Source organism: Salvelinus alpinus, chromosome 17 (genome assembly GCF_045679555.1).
Source record: "Salvelinus alpinus chromosome 17, SLU_Salpinus.1, whole genome shotgun sequence".
Taxonomy (NCBI): domain Eukaryota; kingdom Metazoa; phylum Chordata; class Actinopteri; order Salmoniformes; family Salmonidae; genus Salvelinus; species Salvelinus alpinus.
This window is the reverse complement of record NC_092102.1, coordinates 40,371,016-40,394,587: the sequence shown is the minus strand read 5'-3', so window position 1 is coordinate 40,394,587 and position 23,572 is coordinate 40,371,016. Positions and strand designations below refer to the sequence as shown.

At 44.0% G+C, this 23,572-nt stretch overlaps 3 protein-coding genes across 9 annotated transcripts in view; 1 reads left to right on the top strand and 2 right to left on the bottom strand.

The window, feature by feature from the left end:
- Positions 1-1,028: 1,028 nt before the first annotated feature.
- parapinopsina (parapinopsin a) lies at positions 1,029-5,693 on the top strand. The gene is made up of 5 exons (XM_071348959.1): positions 1,029-1,371; positions 1,656-1,746; positions 1,867-2,104; positions 2,349-2,591; positions 5,313-5,693. Exons 1-5 carry the CDS (start codon positions 1,029-1,031, stop codon positions 5,436-5,438), a joined length of 1,041 nt encoding a protein of 346 aa, XP_071205060.1. The 3' UTR covers positions 5,439-5,693.
- A 92-nt stretch (positions 5,694-5,785) lies between these two features.
- On the bottom strand, positions 5,786-7,909 carry LOC139542943 (complement C1q-like protein 4). Its single transcript, XM_071348960.1, has 4 exons — positions 7,815-7,909; positions 7,429-7,668; positions 6,534-6,680; positions 5,786-6,206 (listed from the first exon to the last, which is right to left on the bottom strand). Exons 1-4 carry the CDS (start codon positions 7,834-7,836, stop codon positions 5,902-5,904), a joined length of 714 nt encoding a protein of 237 aa, XP_071205061.1. The 5' UTR covers positions 7,837-7,909; the 3' UTR covers positions 5,786-5,901.
- A 5,253-nt stretch (positions 7,910-13,162) lies between these two features.
- LOC139542938 (cyclin-dependent kinase 17-like) overlaps positions 13,163-23,572 on the bottom strand; it is a 96,698-nt gene continuing 86,288 nt past the window's right edge. For 3 of the 7 annotated variants that reach the window (XM_071348944.1, XM_071348948.1, XM_071348949.1), the window contains 2 exons: positions 21,007-21,128; positions 13,163-18,978 (listed from right to left, as the gene is read on the bottom strand). In XM_071348944.1, the coding sequence (XP_071205045.1) occupies positions 21,025-21,128 (104 nt within the window). In that variant the 3' untranslated portion in view covers positions 13,163-18,978; positions 21,007-21,024. The remainder of the gene's footprint in view (positions 18,979-21,006; positions 21,129-23,572) is intronic. The other 4 variants (XM_071348945.1, XM_071348950.1, XM_071348946.1 and 1 more) reach the window with 2 other exon arrangements.

The window sequence follows — 23,572 nt, the reverse complement described above, 5'->3', positions numbered from 1 at the left end:
TTATAGATCTGCTACTGGACTGCTTTATCTATTATAGATCTGCTACTGAACTGCTTTATCTATTATAGATCAGCTACTGGACTGCTTTATCTATTATAGATCTGCTACTGGACTGCTTTATCTATTATAGATCTGCTACTGGACTGCTTTATCTATTATAGATCTGCTACTGGACTGCTTTATCTATTATAGATCTGCTACTGGACTGCTTTATCTATTATAGATCAGCTACTGGACTGCTTTATCTATTATAGATCTGCTACTGGACTGCTTTATCTATTATAGATCTGCTACTGGACTGCTTTATCTATTATAGATCAGCTACTGGACTGCTTTATATATTATAGATCTGCTACTGGACTGCTTTATATATTATAGATCTGCTACTGGACTGCTTTATCTATTATAGATCTGCTACTGGACTGCTTTATCTATTATAGATCTGCTACTGGACTGCTTTATCTATTATAGATCAGCTACTGGACTGCTTTATCTATTATAGATCTGCTACTGGACTGCTTTATAGATTATAGATCTGGTACTGGACTGCTTTATCTATTATAGATCTGCTACTGGACTGCTTTATCTATTATAGATCAGCTACTGGACTGCTTTATCTATTATAGATCTGCTACTGGACTGCTTTATCTATTATAGATCTGCTACTGGACTGCTTTATCTATTATAGAACTGCTACTGGACTGCTTTATCTATTATAGATCTGCTACTGGACTGCTTTATCTATTATAGATCTGCTACTGGACTATTTTATATATTATAGATCTGCTACTGGACTGCTTTATCTATTATAGATCTGCTACTGGACTGCTTTATCTATTATAGATCTGCTACTGGACTGCTTTATCTATTATAGATCTGCTACTGGACTGCCTTTATAGATTGGGAATACCATCGGACTAAAAGCCGGCTCTACGCCCTTCCAGTGTGTTTCTTAGATATTATAACACAGGTGTCTGGCCAGGTAGGTAGTGCTCACCACTCAACTCCACTGCCCCAAACAGAACAGAATGGACCACCGACAGCTTCTCCCCGATCTCCGTGGAAACATCTCCTCCTCCCCGGGCTCGGTCAGTGAAGCGCTGCTCTCCAGGACGGGCTACACCATCCTGGCTGTGATCATTGGTGTGTTCTCGGTGGCCGGGGTCTGTATGAACGTCCTGGTCATCGTGGTGACGATGAGACACCGGAAGCTGCGCCAGCCTCTGAACTACGCCCTAGTCAACCTGGCAGTGGCAGACCTGGGCTGTGCTCTGTTCGGGGGACTGCCCACTATGGTCACCAACGCTATGGGCTACTTCAGCATGGGGCGGCTGGGCTGCGTGCTGGAGGGTTTCGCTGTGGCTTTCTTTGGTGAGTTACCATCGAGGACCACTTTGGAAACAAGTGTTTTAATAAATACTTTTAAATCCGATCCTCTGGGAATCCATTGTGTATCTAGTTGTATATGTTTTCACCCCCAAAAATTCAATTAAATTCAATACAACAGTTTAGGGGTAGTAAACGGATGTGTCTGACTATGCAGAGAGAGTTAGATTTGTCAAATCTACTAATCCTATTGATGTCAGTTGAATGGATGTGTTTGCCGGGTTATTGCATGTACATGTAGTGTACATGTTTGATGTTGTGCTTCCCAGGTATTGCAGGTCTGTGTTCAGTGGCCGTGATAGCTGTGGACCGTTATGTGGTGGTGTGTCGACCAATGGGGGCGGTCATGTTCCAGACCAGGTAAAGTGTTCCATTTAACTCTGGTAACTGTGCATATACAGAGGGAAAGATAGCAGTTGCGTAGAAGTAAGGATACATATGTGATGAAGTTAACTGTAATGTATTCGTACTGTAACATAGGCACGCAGTCGGAGGGGTGGTCCTGTCCTGGGTGTGGTCGTTTTTATGGAACACCCCGCCTCTGTTTGGCTGGGGCAGCTTTGAACTGGAGGGGGTTAGGACCTCCTGCTCCCCAAACTGGTACAGCAGGGAACCAGGAAACATGTCTTACATCATCCTTTACTTCCTGCTCTGCTTCGCCATTCCCTTCTCCATCATCATGGTCTCCTACGCTCGCATCCTCTTCACACTACACCAGGTGGGCATGCGATGTGTGTGTGTGTGTTTATACATATGTCTATGTGTGTGTGTGTGTGTGTGTTTATACATATGTCTATGTGTGTGTGTGTGTGTGTGTGTGTGTGTGTGTGTGTGTGTGTGTGTGTGTGTGTGTGTGTGTGTGTGTGTGTGTGTGTGTGTGTGTGTGTGTGTGTGTGTGTGTGTGTGTGTGTGTGTGTGTGTGTGTGTGTGTGTGTGTGTACTCATGTGTGTGTGTGTCCCAGGTGTCCAAGCTGAAGGTGTTGGAGGGCGACAGCACCACCCGCGTGGAGATACAGGTTGTGCGTATGGTGGTAGTCATGGTGATGGCCTTCCTGCTCAGCTGGTTGCCCTACGCGGCCTTTGCCCTCTCTGTGATCCTTGACCCCAGCCTCCATATCAACCCTCTCATTGCCACGGTGCCCATGTACCTGGCCAAGAGCAGCACTGTCTACAACCCCATCATATACGTGTTTATGAACAGACAGGTGAGGGACAACACATACAGTACACAAGGAAAGAGGATACCTAGTCAGTTGCACAACTGAATGGATTCAACCGAAAAGTGTATTTCGTATTTAACCCAACCCCTCTGAATCAGAGAGGCTGCCTATTGACATCCACGTCAGCGCCCAGGGAGCAGTTGTTGTTTCATTGGCTTGTTCAAGGGCAAAATAAAGATTTTCCCACCTTACCGGCTCTGGGATTTGAACCAGCAACCTCTTGGTTACAGGCCCAACACCCGTAACCGCTAGGCTGAGAGTTGTGTATAACAAGCACAGACACACATACAGTTGAAGTCTGAAGTTTACATACACTTAGGTTGGATTAATCAAAACTAGTTTTTCAACCACTTCACAAATTTCTTGTTAACAAACTATAGTTTTGGCAAGTTGGTTAGGACATCTACTTTGTGCATGACACTAGTCATTTATCCAACAATTGTTTACAGACAGGTAATTCACTTATAATTCACTGTATCACAATTCCAGTGGGTCTACATACACTAAGTTTACATACACTAAGTTGACTGTGCCTTTAAACAGCTTGGAAAATTCCAGAAACTTGTGTCATGGCTTTAGAAGCTTCTGATAGGCTAATTGACATCATTTGAGTCAATTGGAGGTGTACCTGTGGATGTATTTCAATGTCTACCTTCAAACCCAGTGCCTCTTTGCTTGACATCATGGGAAAATCAAAAGAAATCAGCCAAGACCCCGGAAAAAAAATTGTAGACCTCCACAAGTCTGGTTCATCCTTGGGAGCAATTTCAAAACTCCTGAAGGTACCACATTCATCTGTACAAACAATAGTATGCAAGTATAAACACCATGTGCACACGCAGCCGTCATACCGCTCAGGAAGGAGATGCGTTCTGTCTCCTAGAGATGAACGTACTTTGGTGCGAAAGGTGCAAATCAATCCCAGAACAACAGCAAAGGACCTTGTGAAAATGCTGGAGGAAACCGGTACAAAAGTATCTATATCCACAGTAAAAATGAGTCCTATATCGACATAACCTGAAAGGTCGCTCAGCAAGGAGGAAGCCACTGCTCCAAAACCTCCATAAAAAAATGCCAGACTACGGTTTGCAACTGCACATGAGGACAAAGATCGTACTTTTTGGAGAAATATCCTCTGGTCTGATGAAACAAAAATAGAACTGTTTGGCCACAATGACCATCGTTATGTTTGGAGGAAAAAGAGGGAGGCTTGCAAGTCGAAGAACACCATCCCAACCGTGAAGCACCGGGGTGGCAGCATCTTGTTGCGGGGGTGCTTTGCTGCAGGAGGGTCTGGTGCACTTCACAAGATAGATGGCATCATGAGGAAAGAAAATGATGTGGATATATTGAAGCAACATCTCAAGATATCAGTCAGGAAGTTAAAGCTTGATCGCAAATGGGTCTTCCAAATGGACAATGAGCCCAAGCATACTTCCAAAGTTGTGGCAAAATGGCTTAAGGACAACAAAGTCAAGGTATTGGAGTGGCCATCACAAAGCCCTGACCTCAATCTTATAGAACATTTCTGGGCAGAACTGAAAAAGTGTGTGCAATCAAGGAGGCCTACAAACCTGACTCAGTTACACCAGCTCTGTCAGGAGGAATGGGCCAAAATTCACCCAACTTATTGTGGGAAGCTTGTGGAAGGCTACCTGAAACATTTTACCCAAGTTAAACAATGTAAAGGCAATGCTACCAAATACTAATTGGGTGTATGTAAACTTCTGACCCACTGGGAATGTGATGAAATGAAATAAATCATTCTCTGTACTATTATTCTGACATTTCACATTCTTAAAATTAAGTGGTGATCCTAACTGATCTAAGACAGAGAATTTTTACGGGGATTAAATGTCAAAACTGAAAAACTGAGTTTAAATGTATTTGGCTAAGGTGTATGTTAACTTCTGACTTCAACTGTACATACAAACACACAACCCTGTGGTCTTCATATTCATGAGCATAGGAATGATTGTGTACTCTATAAAAAAATAAGAGATACATCATAGAATCATAATTTGAAAGGTGAAATATGCATTTTGTTACGTACTGTTTAATAATGAGTATTATCTAGCTGGTGTAGTCCATGTTGTTACTGTGTTATCTTAGAGTATTATCTAGCTAGTGTAGTACATTCAGTGGTGTAAAGTACTTAAGTAACAATACTTGAAAGTACTACTTAAGTAGGTTTTGGGGGTATCTGTACTTTATTTTACTATTTTTATTTTTGACAACTTTTACTTTTACTTCACTACATTCCTGAACAAAATATTGTACTTTTTACTCCATACATTTTCCATGACACCCAAAAGTACTCGATACATTTTGAATGCTTAGCAGGACAGGAAATTTGTCCAATTTATGCATTTATTAAGAAAACATCCCTGGGCATCCCTACTGCCTCTGATCTGGTGGATTTACTAAACACACATGCTCCATTTGTAAAAATAAATATTATAAAAACAAGAAAATAGTGGCGTCTGGTTAAAATTGTTTATACTTTTACTTTTGATACTTAAGTATATTCAAAACCAAATACTTTTACTCAAGTACTATTTTACTGGGTGACTTTCACTTTTACTTGAGTAATTTTCTATTAAGGTATTTTTACTTTTACTCAAGTATGACAATACGGTACTTTTTCCACCACTGGGTCCATGTTGTTCCTCTGAGTGTGTTGTGTATCTGTCTATCTCTCTCCAGTTCCGGGACTGTGCTGTTCCTTTCTTGCTGTGTGGTCTGAACCCCTGGGCCTCGGAACCAGTGGGCTCTGAAGCTGATACCGCCCTGTCCTCCGTCAGCAAGAACCCACGAGTCTCACCCCAATGACAGCAACTTTCTATTTTTTGTACAATGTAAAGTTGCTGTTATAAAATATAGTTTGATGTGCAATATTTGGTTGTAACTGTTTCAAGAATACTAATAAAAGTATAGTCCATGATATTTGGACAGAGACATCTCCACGTGTATTGGAGATCATTAGTGTCACAAAGGCTTTAGGTGGATCCGGGTTCCTAATCTTAATCTGATTTACTACAAATATATTTAAATCACCTGCTGCCATATCCCGGTTTAATCTAATCTAAATTAAATTAATCTAAATTGATAACATGATCAAAAGGAGCAATACCAAAGTAATTGCTGCAAACCACGAATTTCACTAAAGAAACGATTGCTGCTTTTAACATTGCTTTTATTGCCTCACACACATGTAAATGACAGCAAAAGAGAATATAATGTGTGGAAGTTAAGTGGAGAACCCTCCAACCTACACCCTGACCCCCTCAGTCTCTCAGAAGTTTCCTCCTTCAACATGGAAGAGAAGGAAGCCACTGAAGGTGCTGAGGTTATTGAAAGCATTACTGGTCACCTGGAAACCAGACGGTAGGACCAGGGAAACCGTGTCTCCTTTGGCCAGCTGCAGGGTGGCCCCGTTGGACGCAAAGTCTTCGTTGTCCCCCTTGTCCTGATACTCATAGACCAGAGCTACCTGCTCCTGGTTCTTGTAAAGGGCCACCCCGATGTTGGCCTCATTTTTCCAGGCATAGGAGGTGAAAGTGAAGTAGTAGACTCCATGCACTGGTGCTGTGAATGCTCCTGTATGAGTAGACAAGGAAATTCATGAGAATTTCTGATTTATAAGGCATTATTAAACAATTTAGAACGGCAAGTTATCCTACCCTAACGGTCCCGCTTTATTCGCCTTTTTTAAAGGTCCCGCTTTATTCGTAGTGTATCTTTATTACTCCTTTATAGAGCATGAAATACAGTTATAGATGATTTGTTACCCATTGATATGTAGTTCTTATAAAGCCAATATGTTATCTGGGAATGTCTCAGCCAGACAAAGCAAGTTTTATATGGGACAATTTGGATGCAGTGGGAGTTGTCTATGTAAATCGCAATAATATTTCAATGGCTGACCTGTCCTGGGGCTGAACGCGTTACCAACGTTGGTGATGACGTGAGTGTGGACCAGGTTGGTGTCTGCCTGGAAGGGCCCGGTGTGGCCGTAGCCCTCCTTGTCCTGGATAGGAGGTCTCAGGGCAGCTGAGAAGGCCACACCTACAGCTGAGTATAACAAAACACATAAATTAGTTGATTTCAGTAGATTTGACATTTACATTTTTTTGCGCCTATCACCCGCATACATGTTTAACATGCAGTGGCTAAAGAGTAGCACTTTATTTGGATAGTCCATGCTTTACAGAACTATCAGTAGCATTTCAACAAACTATATGCTAACTCTAGCTCTAACCTTAACCCCTACCCTAACCCTAAACTTAACCTTTACCCTTATTCTAAACCTAACCCTAACCTTTACCCTTATTCTAAACCTAACCCTAAACTTAACCTTTACCTTTATTCTAAACCTAACCCTAACCCTAACCTTTACCTTTATTCTAAACCTAACCCTAACCTTATCCTTAGCAAGCAGTTGCTTATCAACAGATTTGTTGATCGTATGACCATCTGTAGAGCATCTACAGACGAAACATCCAGACTATCCATAAAGTGTGAGTGGCTAAAGTTAGTTGATGTTTTTAGTGGCGGTTAAAAGAAAACCAAACCTATGTATCAAAGTTTATCTTGGCCCATAGATAGACAATTTTCAAGTTGAGTAACCATTTAATATGAATTTTTAAAATACTTAACTTCCCCTTTAAATTCAAATCAGCTTATTCAGTCATATCAGATAATTGATTAATGGCCATTGTTCTGTCATTGTTCATTTTCTGTGCATGTATATCATTTATATCTGGTGCATCTAGTTACTATTATATTAAGAAAAAATATATAAAAATCCAAAGAGACTTACAGTTGCGTGACTTTCTCAAGTCCTCAACCTCCCTCCTCAGGTTCCCCACCTCGGCAGACAGGCCAGAGAAAAGGGTAAAGAAAGTGCCACAGCTGTAATCAGAGATGGAGTGCTTGTTGGTGGAATCATCTCCCTGTCCATAAGACAGACAAACGATCACAATCAGCTGGAGAGGAAGCATCGTCTTCTTCATCATTGTCTTCATCTGGACCTGCAAGCGTCTGTGGAGTTGGGTAGTTCCTGTCGTGGAAAATCGTATTACAAATATAACACTTACAAGAACTTGTGAATTTAATAAAGGTTTTTAATACAAAATATCAGAAGCCGTGTCAGTCCGCGGAAAATACCAACTTCCATAAGCACTGGCTCTGTTCTTAAACACATACCGCATATGAGTCCATCCCACATGCAAATGAAGTTCCTTCCCTCAGTCCATCTGCCACCATTATCTTTAAGTTTAAGCTTCCTGCTTGTTTACGCCCAATAACGCCCATATCTGCTTTCAGTTAGGTTATAATGGTGGCAGGACCCCTTCTTGTCCTAAAAATAATATATGTCCATCTATGTCTTTGGCCTTCGTACTTATGTTTAGCTTGGTGTGCTCTTTGGTATGTTTGCCCTTATTAGGATCAGCAGACTATGTGTCCCTCTAACATTAGTATGTCCAGCTGTTCTATGCGCCTATGTGTCGCCTTCTCCTCCTGTGGTCTGATGTACACATTTATATCTGTCCTTATATGTACCATTTACTCCCACATTCCAAGGACGTGTTTATAAAGAATGAGGTCAGGGCACATGTGACCAAACTTATTGGGAATTATATGTTGAGCGTGGACATGAGAAATAAAGACATAACGGTTTGTCATCTGAACTGGGACTATTCCCACCCTCTGTACAAGCACATTTGTTGTGCCTGGGCCAAATACATCATAAGAATCTACAAGAGCAAACTTCAACCTCATTTCCACAAAATCTTATCTTATCAACTGTTCAAATACAGGAAAACTTCTGTCAATTATTGTTTCATTTTCATCTTCTACTGATTTGTAAATATAGTATCATGCTTTCAGTCAATGATATTCAGTCTTGTCATCAGTCCGACACATTGCACTGGACTGAGAATCTAGCTACAAGTCTGAAGGTGACACAACTGCCTCTAGTTCTCAGGTATCAAGACTGTGGCCACGTCCCAATTATCTCTCCTTCCTCCCAAAGCGTGCACTAGTTCACTTCCCTTCACTGACTTAACAGAAAATGACTGTTATAAGAAACATGGAAACACAACTCTATCCCGTACCTACACCAATCCACTGCGTTTGCATTTTGTTGGAAGTAGTGAACGACACATACAGATCACACACTCAGAACAAACAATAAATCAGTCACAAAGCAGGCCCTAACATGGAACCCACATGGCAAACACAAGCACAGGACAGGAGATGAAGGCAGAGGGTCTGACATGGCAACGCCTGGAGCAGAACGCACAAGACCGAAAGGGATGGAGGCGATTCATCGATGGCCTGAAAATCAATGGGCTGTTTACCTCAAAGAATACAAAGGCCTAAGTAAGTAAGTGAACGAGTGGACACTTCAGGAGGAAGGAGATATTATTGGGACACACCCTGTGACTATGCATGCTACTTCTTGTCTAACCACGTCTCAATATGTCAGGCATTAGAGTTGATACTGAGAACTACAGGGTATAATTAATCAGTAAGGCCCGAGGGGGTGTGGTATATGGCCAATATACCACATCTAAGTGCTGTTCTTAGCACGACGCAATACGGAGTACCAGACAACTGCCCTTATATTGGCCATATACCACACCCCCTCAGGCCTAATTGCTATTATAAACTGATTACCAACATAATTTGAGCAATAAACATAAATGTTTTGTCATACTCATGGTATACGGTCTGATATACCACGTCGGTCAGCCAATCAGCATTCAGGGCTGGAACCACCCAGTTTATAATACTGTCGTGGCCAAAAGTTTTGAGAATGACACAAATATTAATTTTCACAAAGTCTGCTGCCTCAGTTTGTACGATGGCAATTTGCATATTCTCCAGAATGTTATGAAGAGTGATCAGATGAATTGCAATTAATTGCAAAGTCCCTATTTGCCATGCAAATTAACTGAATCCCCAAAAAACATTTCCACTGCATTTCAGGCCTGCCACAAAGGGACCAGCTGACATCATCTCAGTGATTCTCTCGTTAACACAGGTGTGAGTGTTGACGAGGACAAGGCTGGAGATCACTCTGTCATGCTAATTGAGTTCGAATGTCAGACTGGAAGCTTCAAAAGGAGGGTGGTGCTTGGAATTATTGTTCTTCCTCTGTCAACCATGGTTACCTGCAAGGAAACACGTGCCGTCATCATTGCTTTGCACAAAAAGGGCTTCACAGGCAAGGATATTGCTGCCAGTAAGATTGCACCTAAATCAACCATTTATCGGATCATCAAGAACTTCAAGGAGAGCGGTTCAATTGTTGTGAAGAAGGCTTCAAGGCGCACAAGAAAGTCCAGCAAGCACCAGGACCGTCTCCTAAAGTTGATTCAGCTGCGGGATTGGGGCACCACCAGTACAGAGCTTGCTCAGGAATGGCAGCAGGCAGGTGTGAGTGCATCTGCACACACAGTGAGGTGAAGACTTTTGGAGGCTGGCCTGGTGTCAAGAAGGGCAGCAAAGAAGCCACCTCTCTACAGGAAAAACATCAGGGACAGACAGTCATTTTCTCTGATGAATCCCCTTTCCGATTGTTTGGGGCATTTGGAAAAAAGCTTGTCCGAAGAAGACAAGGTGAGCGCTACCATCAGTCATGTGTCATGCCAACAGTAAAGCATCATGAGACCATTAATGTGTGGGGGTTGCTTCTCAGCCAAGGGAGTGGGCTCACTCACAATTTTGCCTAAGAACACAGCCATGAATAAAGAATGGTACCAACACATCCTCCGAGAGCAACTTCTCCCAACCATCCAGGAACAGTTTGGTGACGAACAATGCCTTTTCCAGCATGATGGAGCACCTTGCCATAAGGCAAAAGTGGCTAACTAAGTGGCTTGGGGAACAAAACATCGATATTTTGGGTCCATGGCCAGGAAACTCCCCAGACCTAATCCCATTGAGAACTTGTGGTCAATCCTCAAGAGGCGGGTGGACAAACAAAAACACACCAATTCTGACAAACTCCAAGCATTGATTATGCAAGAATGGGCTGCCATTAGTCAGGATGTGGCCCTGAAGTTTATTGACAGCATGCCAGGGCGGATTGCAGAGGTCTTGAAAAAGGGTCAACACTGCAAATATTGACTCTTTGCATCAACTTCATGTAATTGTCAATAAAAGCCTTTGACACTTATGAAATGCTTGTAATTATACGTCACTATTCCATAGTAACATCTGACAAAAATATCTAAAGACACTGAAGCAGCAAACTTTGGGGAAATTAATATTTGTGTCATTCTCAAAACTTTTGGCAACAACTGTATACCGAATGTCCAGAGCATCCTCAAGCTACATCTTATCTTTGACCCCTCTTACTCTGCTCCCGTTGTACCACTTGGTCTGATATCAGCCAGCTTTTTAGATTGGTTGTCTGTATTTTATTTCCTTCAAAAAATGGTTTATCTGGACCGATGTCCATGTGTCAGAGTACTAGGGCTTGTACCAATATTTACAGTGGTGTGTAAGTATGATAAGGGTGTTAAGGTTAAACAATGCGAGAACATTGGATTAGAATGAACCTACTATAAAGTCAAATATTTCTTTATCTATGGAGGTTTTCCTTGGAATGGAGGACTTATCTAAATGCTACTTCCTTGTGCAAATAACGCTTGAATATGAACATGAACAGATGTACTATGGCTTAGGATGGTGCTCTCTCTTGAGGAAAGTGCCTGTAACCAGGATGGATCCGTGGTAAGACAGATAGCAGAGGTCACCATCATCTTCATCCTCCTTTACATCTCACCATCATGATCAGCATGTTCACCAGTTCCAGCATCATCAACCACAAACCATTACTTCCATTTCATCACAGTTCTGTCAATTATCCACATGAGGGAGACCAAACTGAATGACATCAATTTTCAGACTTGTTTATTAGTAGCAGCAATGTACAAATGTAAGGAGAACATGTAAGGAAAACACCTTATTTTTATGCTACTGCTGCTCTCTGTTCATCATATATGCATAGTCACTTTAACCATATCTACATGTACATACTACCTCAATCAGCCCGACTAAACGGTGCCTGTATGTAGCCTCGCTACTGTTATAGCCTGTATGTAGCCTCGCTACTGTTATAGCCTGTATATAGCCTCGCTACTGTTATAGCCTGTATATAGCCTCGCTACTGTTATAGCCTGTATACAGCCTCGCTACCGTTATAGTCTGTATGTAGCCTCGCTACTGTTATAGCCTGTATATAGCCTTGCTACCGTTATAGCCTGTATATAGCCTCGCTACTGTTATAGCCTGTATATAGCCTCGCTACCGTTATAGCCTGTATGTAGCCTCGCTACTGTTATAGCCTGTATATAGCCTCGCTACTGTTATAGTCTGTATGTAGCCTCGCTACTGTTATAGCCTGTATATAGCCTCGCTACTGTTATAGCCTGTATGTAGCCTCGCTACCGTTATAGCCTGTATGTAGCCTCGCTACTGTTATAGCCTGCATGTAGCCTCTCTACTGTTATAGCCTGTATATAGCCTCGCTACCGTTATAGCCTGTATGTAGCTTCGCTACTGTTATAGCCTGTATATAGCCTCGCTGCTGTTATTTTTCACTGTCTTTTTTACTGTTTTTATTTCTTTACTTACCTATTGTTTACCTAATACCGTTTTTGCACTGTTGGTTAGAGTAAGCATTTCACTGTTGTATTCGGCGCACGTGACAAATAAACTTTGATTTGAAAAGAGGATCACGTGTAATGTTTTGTCTCTGACCCTGGACCACACACAGTAAATACATTTGATTGAATGATTGATTGACTATCCAAACCAATGTACCTTTCTAGAGGCAGACATCCATGAGAAGTACACTACATACCACAGGAGGTTGGTGGCACCTTAATTGGGAAGGACGGGCTTTGTGGTAATGACTGGAGTAGTATAAGTGGAATGGTATCAAATACATCAAACACATGGTTTCCAGGTGTTTGATTTGTTTCCATTTTCTCCGTTCTGGCCATTATTATGAGCCGTTCTCCCCTCAGCAGCCTCCTGCAGTACAGGTACAAACCTAGATGAGCAGCCTCCTGCAGTACAGGTACAAACCTAGATGAGCAGCCTCCTGCAGTACAGGTACAAACCTAGATGAGCAGCCTCCTGCAGTACAGGTACAAACCTAGATGAGCAGCCTCCTGCAGTACAGGTACAAACCTAGATGAGCAGCCTCCTGCAGTACAGGTACAAACCTAGATGAGCAGCCTCCTGTGTGTACATACCCTATGAAGACCTGAAAGGATTTCACTTAGCCTGTTGCTAGGATCTATTGCTTATATCTATTCAGTCCTATCATACAGTGAGCAAAGCGTGCAGGCGGGTGTAGTGGCTAGGTGTTGATGTCCAGAGGACTAGCTCCAGACACCGTTGATGAGTAAAGTAACAGAGGAAAATAGATGGGATATGAATGAGGATGTGTATTTGGTCCGGGCAGACCAGGGCTGTGGCCTTATTATGCAGACTCAGAAGAAAAGACCAGGGAAGTGTCCCAATACTCAGACTCCTTCAGAGAACAGCTTTTATTTTTCACTGTAAGGTCAAGAGTAACACATTGCGTTGACTAGCAGATCCCCTTATGCACAGATCTAGGATCAGCAAGCGTAGCTTCCTGAGCCCCTAACGTTAACCATCGGGGGAAACTGCAAAACTGACCTTAGATCAGTGTCAAGGGGTAACAAACACGAATGGGGTAACTGGTTCAACAGGCCTTACATAGTACAGTTCAGCATCACCGTGGACATCTGCAGACCTGGGTTCAAATACTATTCCAAATATCTCAGTTACTCTCACATACATTTGAAGTAAGTATTAAGATATTGTTTATTTGAAAAGACAAGTAGTTTGTATTTGGAAATACATTTGGAAAGTATTTGAAAATAGTCAAATATACTCCCATGCATTTAACCCGGGTATTTGAAAATAGTATTTGAAATAAGTATCCCTGGCTCATTTACAATGCCCTATGAGATAATGTAAGTTAAATGAACATGCACTTAAGTAAAACAATATATTGACTTAAGTCCATGTTAAGTCTATTTATCTCAAGTATGAAGCAGGCCCTTAGTGACCTCCCCATGTCCTTCTGTTCAGTGACATTGGCAGGCAGAATTACATCAAACAAGGACTCCATCAGTGGAGGCTGCTGAGGGGAGGACAGCTCATAAATATGTCTGGAATGGAGTGAATGGAATGGTACCAAACACATAGAAACCATGTCTTTGATGTGTTCGGTCCTGTTCCATTGATTCCATTCCAGACATTACTATGAGCCGTCCTCCCCTCAGCAGCCTCCACTGGACTCCATGGGTGATGTTAGAAATCCTTGTGTTTCACGGTGATGCTGTCAGTAGTATTGGTACAGGAGTGTGATCCTGTCCTGTAATCCTCCGCAAAGACAGGCTGGGAGGTTGTAATAAACCACACACACTTACTGCATGAAGGCTTCAAAGGAAGACAAAATATTTAAAGTATTTCATGAGAAAAACACTCCATCAAACTAAGGATTTTTATTTAGTGTTCACAACTATTTCACCCATCATTGCGCGAGTTCTGTGATGCACACACACCGAACCTCTTCGTAAGCTCACACACTCACGTCACATCACACGCACTCCACTCCCCTTAAACTGTGTGGGGAAACTGTGAGGATGTTGTGTGACCACTAGGTGTCACCAAAGCACAGTAAGACAGTGATAGGGAGGCTATGGCGTTATACTCCATCAAACCTCTCAAATCTAAAAAGAAAACATTTACTCTCCTAACTTTATTACATCACTGAAAAAGGGATGAATCTCTCCGGAACTCTACCATTTCATCATTAATCTGTGTTTTTTAGCAGGCGTCCTCTAATTCCGTCCTGATAGATACACGTACTATATTATCATACAGCCTTGGCCCGATTATCAATACAGAAATATTGCTCTGGTTTTCAAAATAAGGTTACCTGACTGAGTCTGCTGCCGTATCAAACCTGTACACTGCCTATATACAGACTGATGGATCATCTATGTACATGCTACATACTCTCACACTCTGAGTAGAAGTTGCCCTTAGGTACAGATCTAGGATATCAGCTTATGCTCTCCAAATCCTGACTTTAACCATTAGGGGGGAAAGACATAACATAGTACTGACCCTAGATCAGAGTATAGGGACAACTTCATCCTGCTCACACTCTCCCACTCACAGACTCACTGACCTGTACACAACCTGACCACTTGTATACAAAACAGTCGTGTTTGGACCCTCTGGGGGGAATTCAATCTAAGTTCAATTCCAGCCTCAGTGTGTTTTGGTCCAGTGGTCTTAGTTCATCTGGTGCCTTCACAACACAGCAGACAACAGAGAGTAAATGCTCTAAAACTGGGGTTAAAACTAACTAAAAAGTAGCCGATAGGTTGCAAGAGGGTAGTCAATGAGGTCACTTCCTATGTTCTCCCAATCACTGATCAGTAAACACTATGTGACTCCGCCCTTTCCTGTCCGCTCAAACTGCAGCCATTTCACAAACATGAGACGTCCATATTTCCCATGATATATCCATACAAACATGAGACGTCCATATTTCCCATGATATATCCATACAAACATGAGACGTCCATATTTCCCATGATATATCAATACAAACATGAGACGTCCATATATCCCATGATATATCAATACAAACATGAGAAGTCCATATTTCCCATGATATATCAATACAAACATGAGAAGTCCATATTTCCCATGATATATCAATACAAACATGAGACGTCCATATTTCCCATGATATATCCATACAAACATGCTTCAGCTTCTAAAGGGGGGAGTGAAGTAAAGGGAATGGTTAGGTATTATTATTCTGAGGTTTCTCTTTAAACAGCACTTTAACCCACCCCCAGACTAACTGGAGGAGGGAGACAGATCCATGATCTGATCTGTTGACTGATTCATCATGTAGATGATAAAGTCATCCATACATCTTGTCTGAGCACAGAGCATGTAGTGGGCCATTTTCCAAGAAGCCCTCCTAAACAGGTTAAACTCTACAAGGGGAACATTTAGGCTACACTTCCTTTACCTTATAACCTAGCTAACCTCATGTTCCTGGCTTCTGGGGAACAAGACTACCTTACACCAAGATCCACAAAACTACACTACCCATAAGTCCTGAGCTTAAGGAATGTGCAACACGTTCTCAGTCAGTCACCAGCGTTTCCCACGGGAACACGGCCCGGTGACACAGAGAATTGCATTCTGGGAAATCATTGCTTGTACCTTATTACTAAAGAGTGAAAAGTATGGTCATATATACAGATTAGAAACAAAACAAAACTATATTGTGTGTGTGTGTATAAGAGTGTGTGTGTGTATAAGTGTGTGTGTGTGTGTGTGTGTGTATAAGGGTGTTTGAGTGGGGGGAGCGTTGTTGTGTTTAAGATTCAGTATCTAAGAGGTCAGATCAGGTGCAACAAGAACAGCTCAATGTTAATTAACTCTAAATGGAACATGACAACCAGGCAGTTGAGAATCAAGGTTGTCAGGGGTTCAGGGGTTTCTTCACACTGTTTTAACCCCCTCTGTCTTGTGAGGTGAACTTCTGGCGTGAAGTGTACCTGGGCATTAACAACCCTCCTGTATATTGCTCTGTTGTGTATCCCTATAGCGTGTCATAACAGTATCACATCACATCATACTGATAATAATCTCTTCATAATGCATTGTACTATTGTTGTGTATTGTGTAACTTAGTGTTTCCTAGTGTGCACTTCAGCATAGTGGCCTAGTGAAGTGCCCATTCTTGTTGACTTCTGTAGATACTGTACACTTTGAAGAAGATAACTTTAGTGTCGTTAGTGTATGCTTGGTACCGTATTGGTAAAGTATTCTGCCTGAGTGACTGATTGATGAGGTAATAGAATGGGGGATCAGGTGCTAGAGTCGACCTTCGGGATGCCAGGTCTGAGCACTGTAATGTACAAATGTGTATGCGGGGGGGGGGGGGGGGGGTATGCAATGGATTAAATAGTGAGATTCTCCAGGCTCAGTATATATTCCATTCCAAATATGATTTGGAAACAATGGATTAGCATCCTATAGACACAATTCTATGCCTCGTGTGTATGTGTGCGCGTGCATACATGTGTGTGTGGGGTAGAGAAATGGACATGTACGGCAGTAGGGTAGTTATCTAGGGGTCGATGTTTCAGCTGTTGGCTGGGGTTAGGGGTTGAGGTGTTGGTTGGGGTTAGGGGTTGAGGTGTTGGTTGGGGTTAGGGGTTGAGGTGTTGGTTAGGGTTAGGGGTTGAGGTGTTGGTTAGGGTTAGGGGTTGAGGTGTTGGTTAAGGTTAGGGGCTGAGGTGTTGGTTAGGGTTAGGGCTTGAGGTGTTGGTTGGGGTTAGGGGTTGAGGTGTTGGTTAGGGTTAGGGGTTGAGGTGTTGGTTAAGGTTAGGGGCTGAGGTGTTGGTTGGGGTTAGGGGTTGAGGTGTTGGTTAAAGTTAGGGGTTGAGGTGTTGGTTAGGGGTCAAGGTTAGAGCTTATGGTTAGGAGTTGAGGTGTTGGTTAGGGTTAGGGCTTGAGGTGTTGGTTGGGGTTAGGGGTTGAGGTGTTGGTTAAGGTTAGGGGTTGAGGTGTTGGTTAAGGTTAGGGGTTGAGGTGTTGGTTGGGGTTAGGGGTTGAGGTGTTGGTTAGGGTTAGGGGTTGAGGTGTTGGATAAGGTTAGGGGCTGAGTTGTTGGTTGGGGTTAGGGGTTGAGGTGTTGGTTAGGGGTCAAGGTTAGGGCTTATGGTTAGGGGTTGAGGTGTTGGTTAGGGTTAGGGATTGAGGTGTTGGTTAGGGTTAGGGGTTGAGGTGTTGGTTGGGGTTAGGGGTTGAGGTGTTGGTTAAGGTTAGGGGTTGAGGTGTTGGATAAGGTTAGGGGTTGAGGTGTTGGTTGGGGTTAGGGGTTGAGGTGTTGGTTGGGGTTAGGGGTTGAGGTGTTGAGGTGTTGGTTAAGGTTAGGGGTTGAGGTGTTGGTTAGGGTTAGGGGTTGAGGTGTTGGTTGGGGTTAGGGGTTGAGGTGTTGGTTAAGGTTAAGGTTAGGGGTTGAGGTGTTGGTTAAGGTTAGGGGTTGAGGTGTTGGTTAAGGTTAAGGTTAGGGGTTGAGGTGTTGGTTAGGGTTAGGGGTTGAGGTGTTGGTTGGGGTTAAGGGTTGAGGTGTTGGTTGGGGTTAGGGGTTGAGGTGTTGGTTAAGGTTAGGGGTTGAGGTGTTGGTTAAGGTTAGGGGTTGAGGTGTTGGTTAGGGTTAGGGGTTGAGGTGTTGGTTGGGGTTAGGGGTTGAGGTGTTGGTTAAGGTTAGGGGTTGAGGTGTTGGTTAAGGTTAGGGGTTGAGGTGTTGGTTGGGGTTAGGGGTTGAGGTGTTGGTTAAGGTTAGGGGTTGAGGTGTTGGTTAGGGGTCAAGGTTAGGGCTTATGGTTAGGGTGTGATATGAAACAGCAGAGTTCTACAGCTCAGTCTAGACTATAGAAAGAAAGAGGGAGAGAGGATCCCTCCCTCACTTTAAACATGCCAGTTCTATATCCTGGTGGTGCAGAGGCTCACATTCCCCACCCCCCTCATCCCTCCCCCCTCACTTTAAACATGCCCATTCTCTAGCCTGGGGGTGCAGAGGCTCACATTCCCCACCCCCCTCATCCCTCCCCCCCTCACTTTAAACATGCCCATTCTCTAGCCTGGGGGTGCAGAGGCTCACATTCCCCACCCCCCTCATCCCTCCCACCCTCACTTTAAACATGCCCATTCTCTAGCCTGGGGGTGCAGAGGCTCACATTCCCCACCCCCCTCATACCCCCCCACTCCCGTTAGAGCTCACTGATACAGCAAATCCTGGTCAAACCATATCCACTCAGCTTAGTCCAAAGCGACCCTAATCACTGCTGTACTCTGAGCAGTAGAAGAAGCAGCACGGAGGATCGCTCTTCTCATCTTCCTCTTCTTACATATTCACCTTCATGTTCAATTCCTCAAGTCTTCTCATCCTCTGGCTTCATTATGTTAAGTCCTTTTTGTTTTCTCCATTTATTGTTCCTCAGTCTTGTGTTGTTGACTTGTTGTTTTTGTTTTGGGTAGTACTGTGTGTTTTCTCTCCTTCTGTGTGTGTGTGTGGCAGGGTGTGTGTTGGATTCTTCGGGGTGAGTGTGTGTGGCAGGGTGTGTGTTGGACTCCTTCCGTGTGTGGCGGGGTTGGTGTGTGTGTGTTTGTGTGACAGTTCTGTACGTCACTGTCCTCCTCACAACCCCCCCTCCCCCCCAACCCCACCGACACTAAAACAACACACTTTGCCTCCTACTCTTCCCCTGGGCTGAGAGACAGAGACAGACAGAGAGAGAGAGACAGACAGAGAGAGAGAGACAGACAGAGAGAGAGAGAGGATGGGGGAAAGGGATAAGATGATGAATAGAAAGGGAAAGAACAAAAGAAAGAAACATAATATATTAGCACGGTGTTAAACAGACAGGTACCACCCCACACAGACAGGTACCACCCCACACAGACAGGTACCACCCCACACAGACATGTACCACCCCACACAGACAGGTACCACCCCACACAGACAGGTACCACCCCACACAGACAGGTACCACCCCACACAGACAGGTACCACCCCACACAGACAGGTACCACCCCACACAGACATGTACCACCCCACACAGACAGGTACCACCCCACACAGACAGGTACCACCCCACACAGACAGGTACCACCCCACACAGACATGTACCACCCCACACAGACAGATACCACCCCACACAGACAGGTACCACCCCACACAGACAGATACCACCCCACACAGACAGATACCACCCCACACAGACAGGTACCACCCCACACAGACAGATACCACCCCACACAGACAGGTACCACCCCACACAGACATGTACCACCCCACACAGACAGGTACCACCCCACACAGACAGGTACCACCCCACACAGACAGGTACCACCCCACACAGACAGGTACCACCCCACACAGACATGTACCACCCCACACAGACAGGTACCACCCCACACAGACAGGTACCACCCCACACAGACAGGTACTACCCCACACAGACATGTACCACCCCACACAGACAGGTACCACCCCACACAGACAGGTACCACCCCACACAGACAGGTACCACCCCACACAGACAGGTACCACCCCACACAGACAGGTACCACCCCACACAGACAGGTACCACCCCACACAGACAGGTACCACCCCACACAGACAGGTACTACCCCACACAGACAGGTACCACCCCACACAGACAGGTACCACCCCACACAGACAGGTACCACCCCACACAGACAGGTACCACCCCACACAGACAGGTACCACCCCACACAGACAGGTACCACCCCACACAGACAGGTACCACCCCACACAGACAGGTACCACCCCACACAGACAGGTACCACCCCACACAGACAGGTACCACCCCAAACAGACAGGTACCACCCCACACAGACAGGTACCACCCCACACAGACAGGTACCACCCCACACAGACAGGTACCACCCCACACAGACAGGTACCACCCCACACAGACAGGTACCACCCCACACAGACAAAGAGGATCGAAACTTCCATCTCTGAAATACAAGTTCATCCAAAACATTTGATGTCAAGTTTGATTTATCCGAGTTCTCCTTAACAGTAGCTCAACATGCACAAAACCAGAACTGTACAAAAAACAACAACACAAAGTCATCTCAAGAACTCTGTCACACACACACACACACACACACACTGCACCCTGTGGTCACACACACACACACTGCACCCTGTGGTCACACACACTTACAGACAAAACACAAAGGCTACATCTCCCTCTGCAGGAACCTGAACAGAGCTGCAAACATAAAGAGTTTCAATCAAAATGTCTCCTCTCGCTCCCATCCTTCCCAGAATGCCTTCTGTTTGACCTTTCACCCCAACCTCACTGAAATAGAACACTGGGAGGTTTCTCTCTCAGAGAAAAGTACAAAGAAGGCAAATGGTGGAATGATGAACAGAAAAACATGGGCATCAAGAACAGAAGGAGAGAGAGAGAAAGACAGGGAGTCAAGGATGGAGAAGAACATCGGTGGTAAAGTACAGGGGAAGATGGGAAAGAGAGGACATCACCCAGGCAACAAGAAGAACCAGAGGATAAGTAAACAGAATATAAGGCAGTATGTCTGAAGGGGACAGAAACACAGTTCATACAGAGTTATTACAAGTGGAGAATAGAATAGGCACAGATAAGCAGTGGACAGAAAGATAGACATCGGGACATACAGAAAGACATCTGAACTGAAAGTGAGGAAAATGAAATGAAAGTGAGAGAGAGCATGTATTTACCAGAATGGGAGGGGCAACTCAGCCTGTGGAGGGGGAGGAGAGGCCGTGACTCTGAGCCCTGGGATTGGCTGCTTCTCTCTGGAAGTACTGCGAGGGGGCGGAGCCTAGCTTATGGGCCACTGCTATTTAGGAAGGGGGGGGCAAGGTGGTGGTGGTGGGGGGGGGCACATGAGAGAGAGACAGAGACAGAGAGAGAGAGAGAGGAAGAGAGAGAGGCAGGGGGAGAAGGGGGAGGTGTTTGGTGTTGTCAGAGGCACACGGGAGGAGGAAAGAAATAGAGAGAGGCAGGAAGAGAAGAGAGAAACACACAGAGAGAGTGAGACAGAGTGATAGAGACAGAACCAGTGAACTTGGTAGAGGCAGATGTCAATACGGCACACCAGAGAGCATACAGTGCGGCAAAAAAGTATTTAGTCAGCCACCAATTGTGCAAGTTCTCCCACTTAAAAAGATGAGAGAGGCCTGTAATTTTCATCATAGGTACACTTCAACTATGACAGACAAAATGAGAAAAAAAAATCCAGAAAATCACATTGTAGGATTTATAATGAATTTATTAAGATTGGGAGAATGTCATATGGTCAGATGAAACCAAAATATAACTTTTTGGTAAAAACTCAACTCGTCGTGTTTGGAGGACAAAGAATGCTGAGTTGCATCCAAAGAACACCATACCTACTGTGAAGCATGGGGGTGGAAACATCATGCTTTGGGGCTGTTTTTCTGCAAAGGGACCAGGACGACTGATCCGTGTAAAGGAAAGAATGAATGGGGCCATGTATCGTGAGATTTTGAGTGAAAACCTCCTTCCATCAGCAAGGGCATTGAAGATGAAACGTGGCTGGGTCTTTCAGCATGACAATGATCCCAAACACACCGCCCGGGCAACAAAGGAGTGGCTTCGTAAGAAGCATTTCAAGGTCCTGGAGTGGCCTAGCCAGTCTCCAGATCTCAACCCCATAGAAAATCTTTGGAGGGAGTTGAAAGTCCGTGTTGCCCAGCAACAGCCCCAAAACATCACTGCTCTAGAGGAGATCTGCATGGAGGAATGGGCCAAAATACCAGCAACAGTGTGTGAAAACCTTGTGAAGACTTACAGAAAATGTTTGACCTCTGTCATTGCCAACAAAGGGTATATAACAAAGTATTGAGATAAACTTTTGTTATTGACCAAATACTTATTTTCCACCATAATTTGCAAATAAATTCATAAAAAATCCAACAATGTGATTTTCTGGATTTTTTTCTCTCATTTTGTATGTCATAGTTGAAGTGTACCTATGATGAAAATTACAGGCCTCTCTCATCTTTTTAAGTGGGAGAACTTGCACAATTGGTGGCTGACTAAATACTTTGCATGGAGTAGATGGTGTGAACCAGGCATGGCTCTGCAAATCACAAGACAGAGTCCCAAGACACGGTGTGTGACACATTATGACCACACTGCAATATGAGAAACACAGAAGGCTCACAGACAGAGAGAGAGGCACAGAGACAGAGAGAGAGGCACAGAGACAGAGAGAGAGGCACAGAGACAGAGAGAGAGGCACAGAGACAGCAACATACATCAACAGAGATGAAGCGATATAGACACATAACAAATATATATACATTCTGTGAAAAAGTTTTGGGCAGGTGTGAAAAAATGATTTAAAGTAAGAATTCTTTCAAAAATAGACATGTTAATAGATTATATTTATCAATTAACTAAATGCAAAGTGAGTGAACAGAAGAACAATCTAAATCAAATCCATATGTGGTGTGACCACCCCTTGGCTTCAAAACAGCATCAATTCTTGTCGGTACACTTGCACAAAGTCAGGGATTTTGTAGGCATGATCATCAATTCAATATGTAGGTTGAAACACAATCATTAACAGAAACAGAAACAGCTGTGTAGGAGGAATAAAACTGGGCGAGGAACAGCCAAACTTAGCTAACAACAGTTTACTGTCAAAGGTCATACACCATGGCAACACTGAGCCCAGCAACAAGACACAAGGTCGTTATACTGCATCAGCAAGGTTTCTCCCAGGCAGACATGTCAAGGCAGACAGGGGTTTCCAGATGTGCTGTCCAAGCTCTTTTGAAAAAGCACAAAGAAAGGGGCAACGTTGAGGACCGTAGACGCAGTGGTTGGCCAAGGATACTTACTGCAGCAGATGAAAGACACATCATGCTTACTTCCCTTCACAACCGGAAGATGTCCAGCAGTGCCATCAGCTCAGAACTGGCAGAAAACAGTGGGACCCTGGTACACCCATCTACTGTCTGGAGAAGCCTGGTCAGAAGAGGCCTTCATGGAAGACTTGCGGCCAAAAAGTCACACCTCCGACATGGTAACAAGGCCAAGCGACTCAACTACGCAGGAAAACACAGGAACTGGGTGCAGAAAAATGGCAGCAGGTGCTCTGGACTGATGAGTCAAAATGTGAAATATTTGGCTGTAGCAGAAGGCAGTTTATACGCTGAGGGGCTGGAGAGCGGTACACAAATGAGTGACTGCAGGCAAGTGAAGCATGGTGGAGGTTCCTTGCAAATTTGGGGCTGCATTTCTGCAAATGGA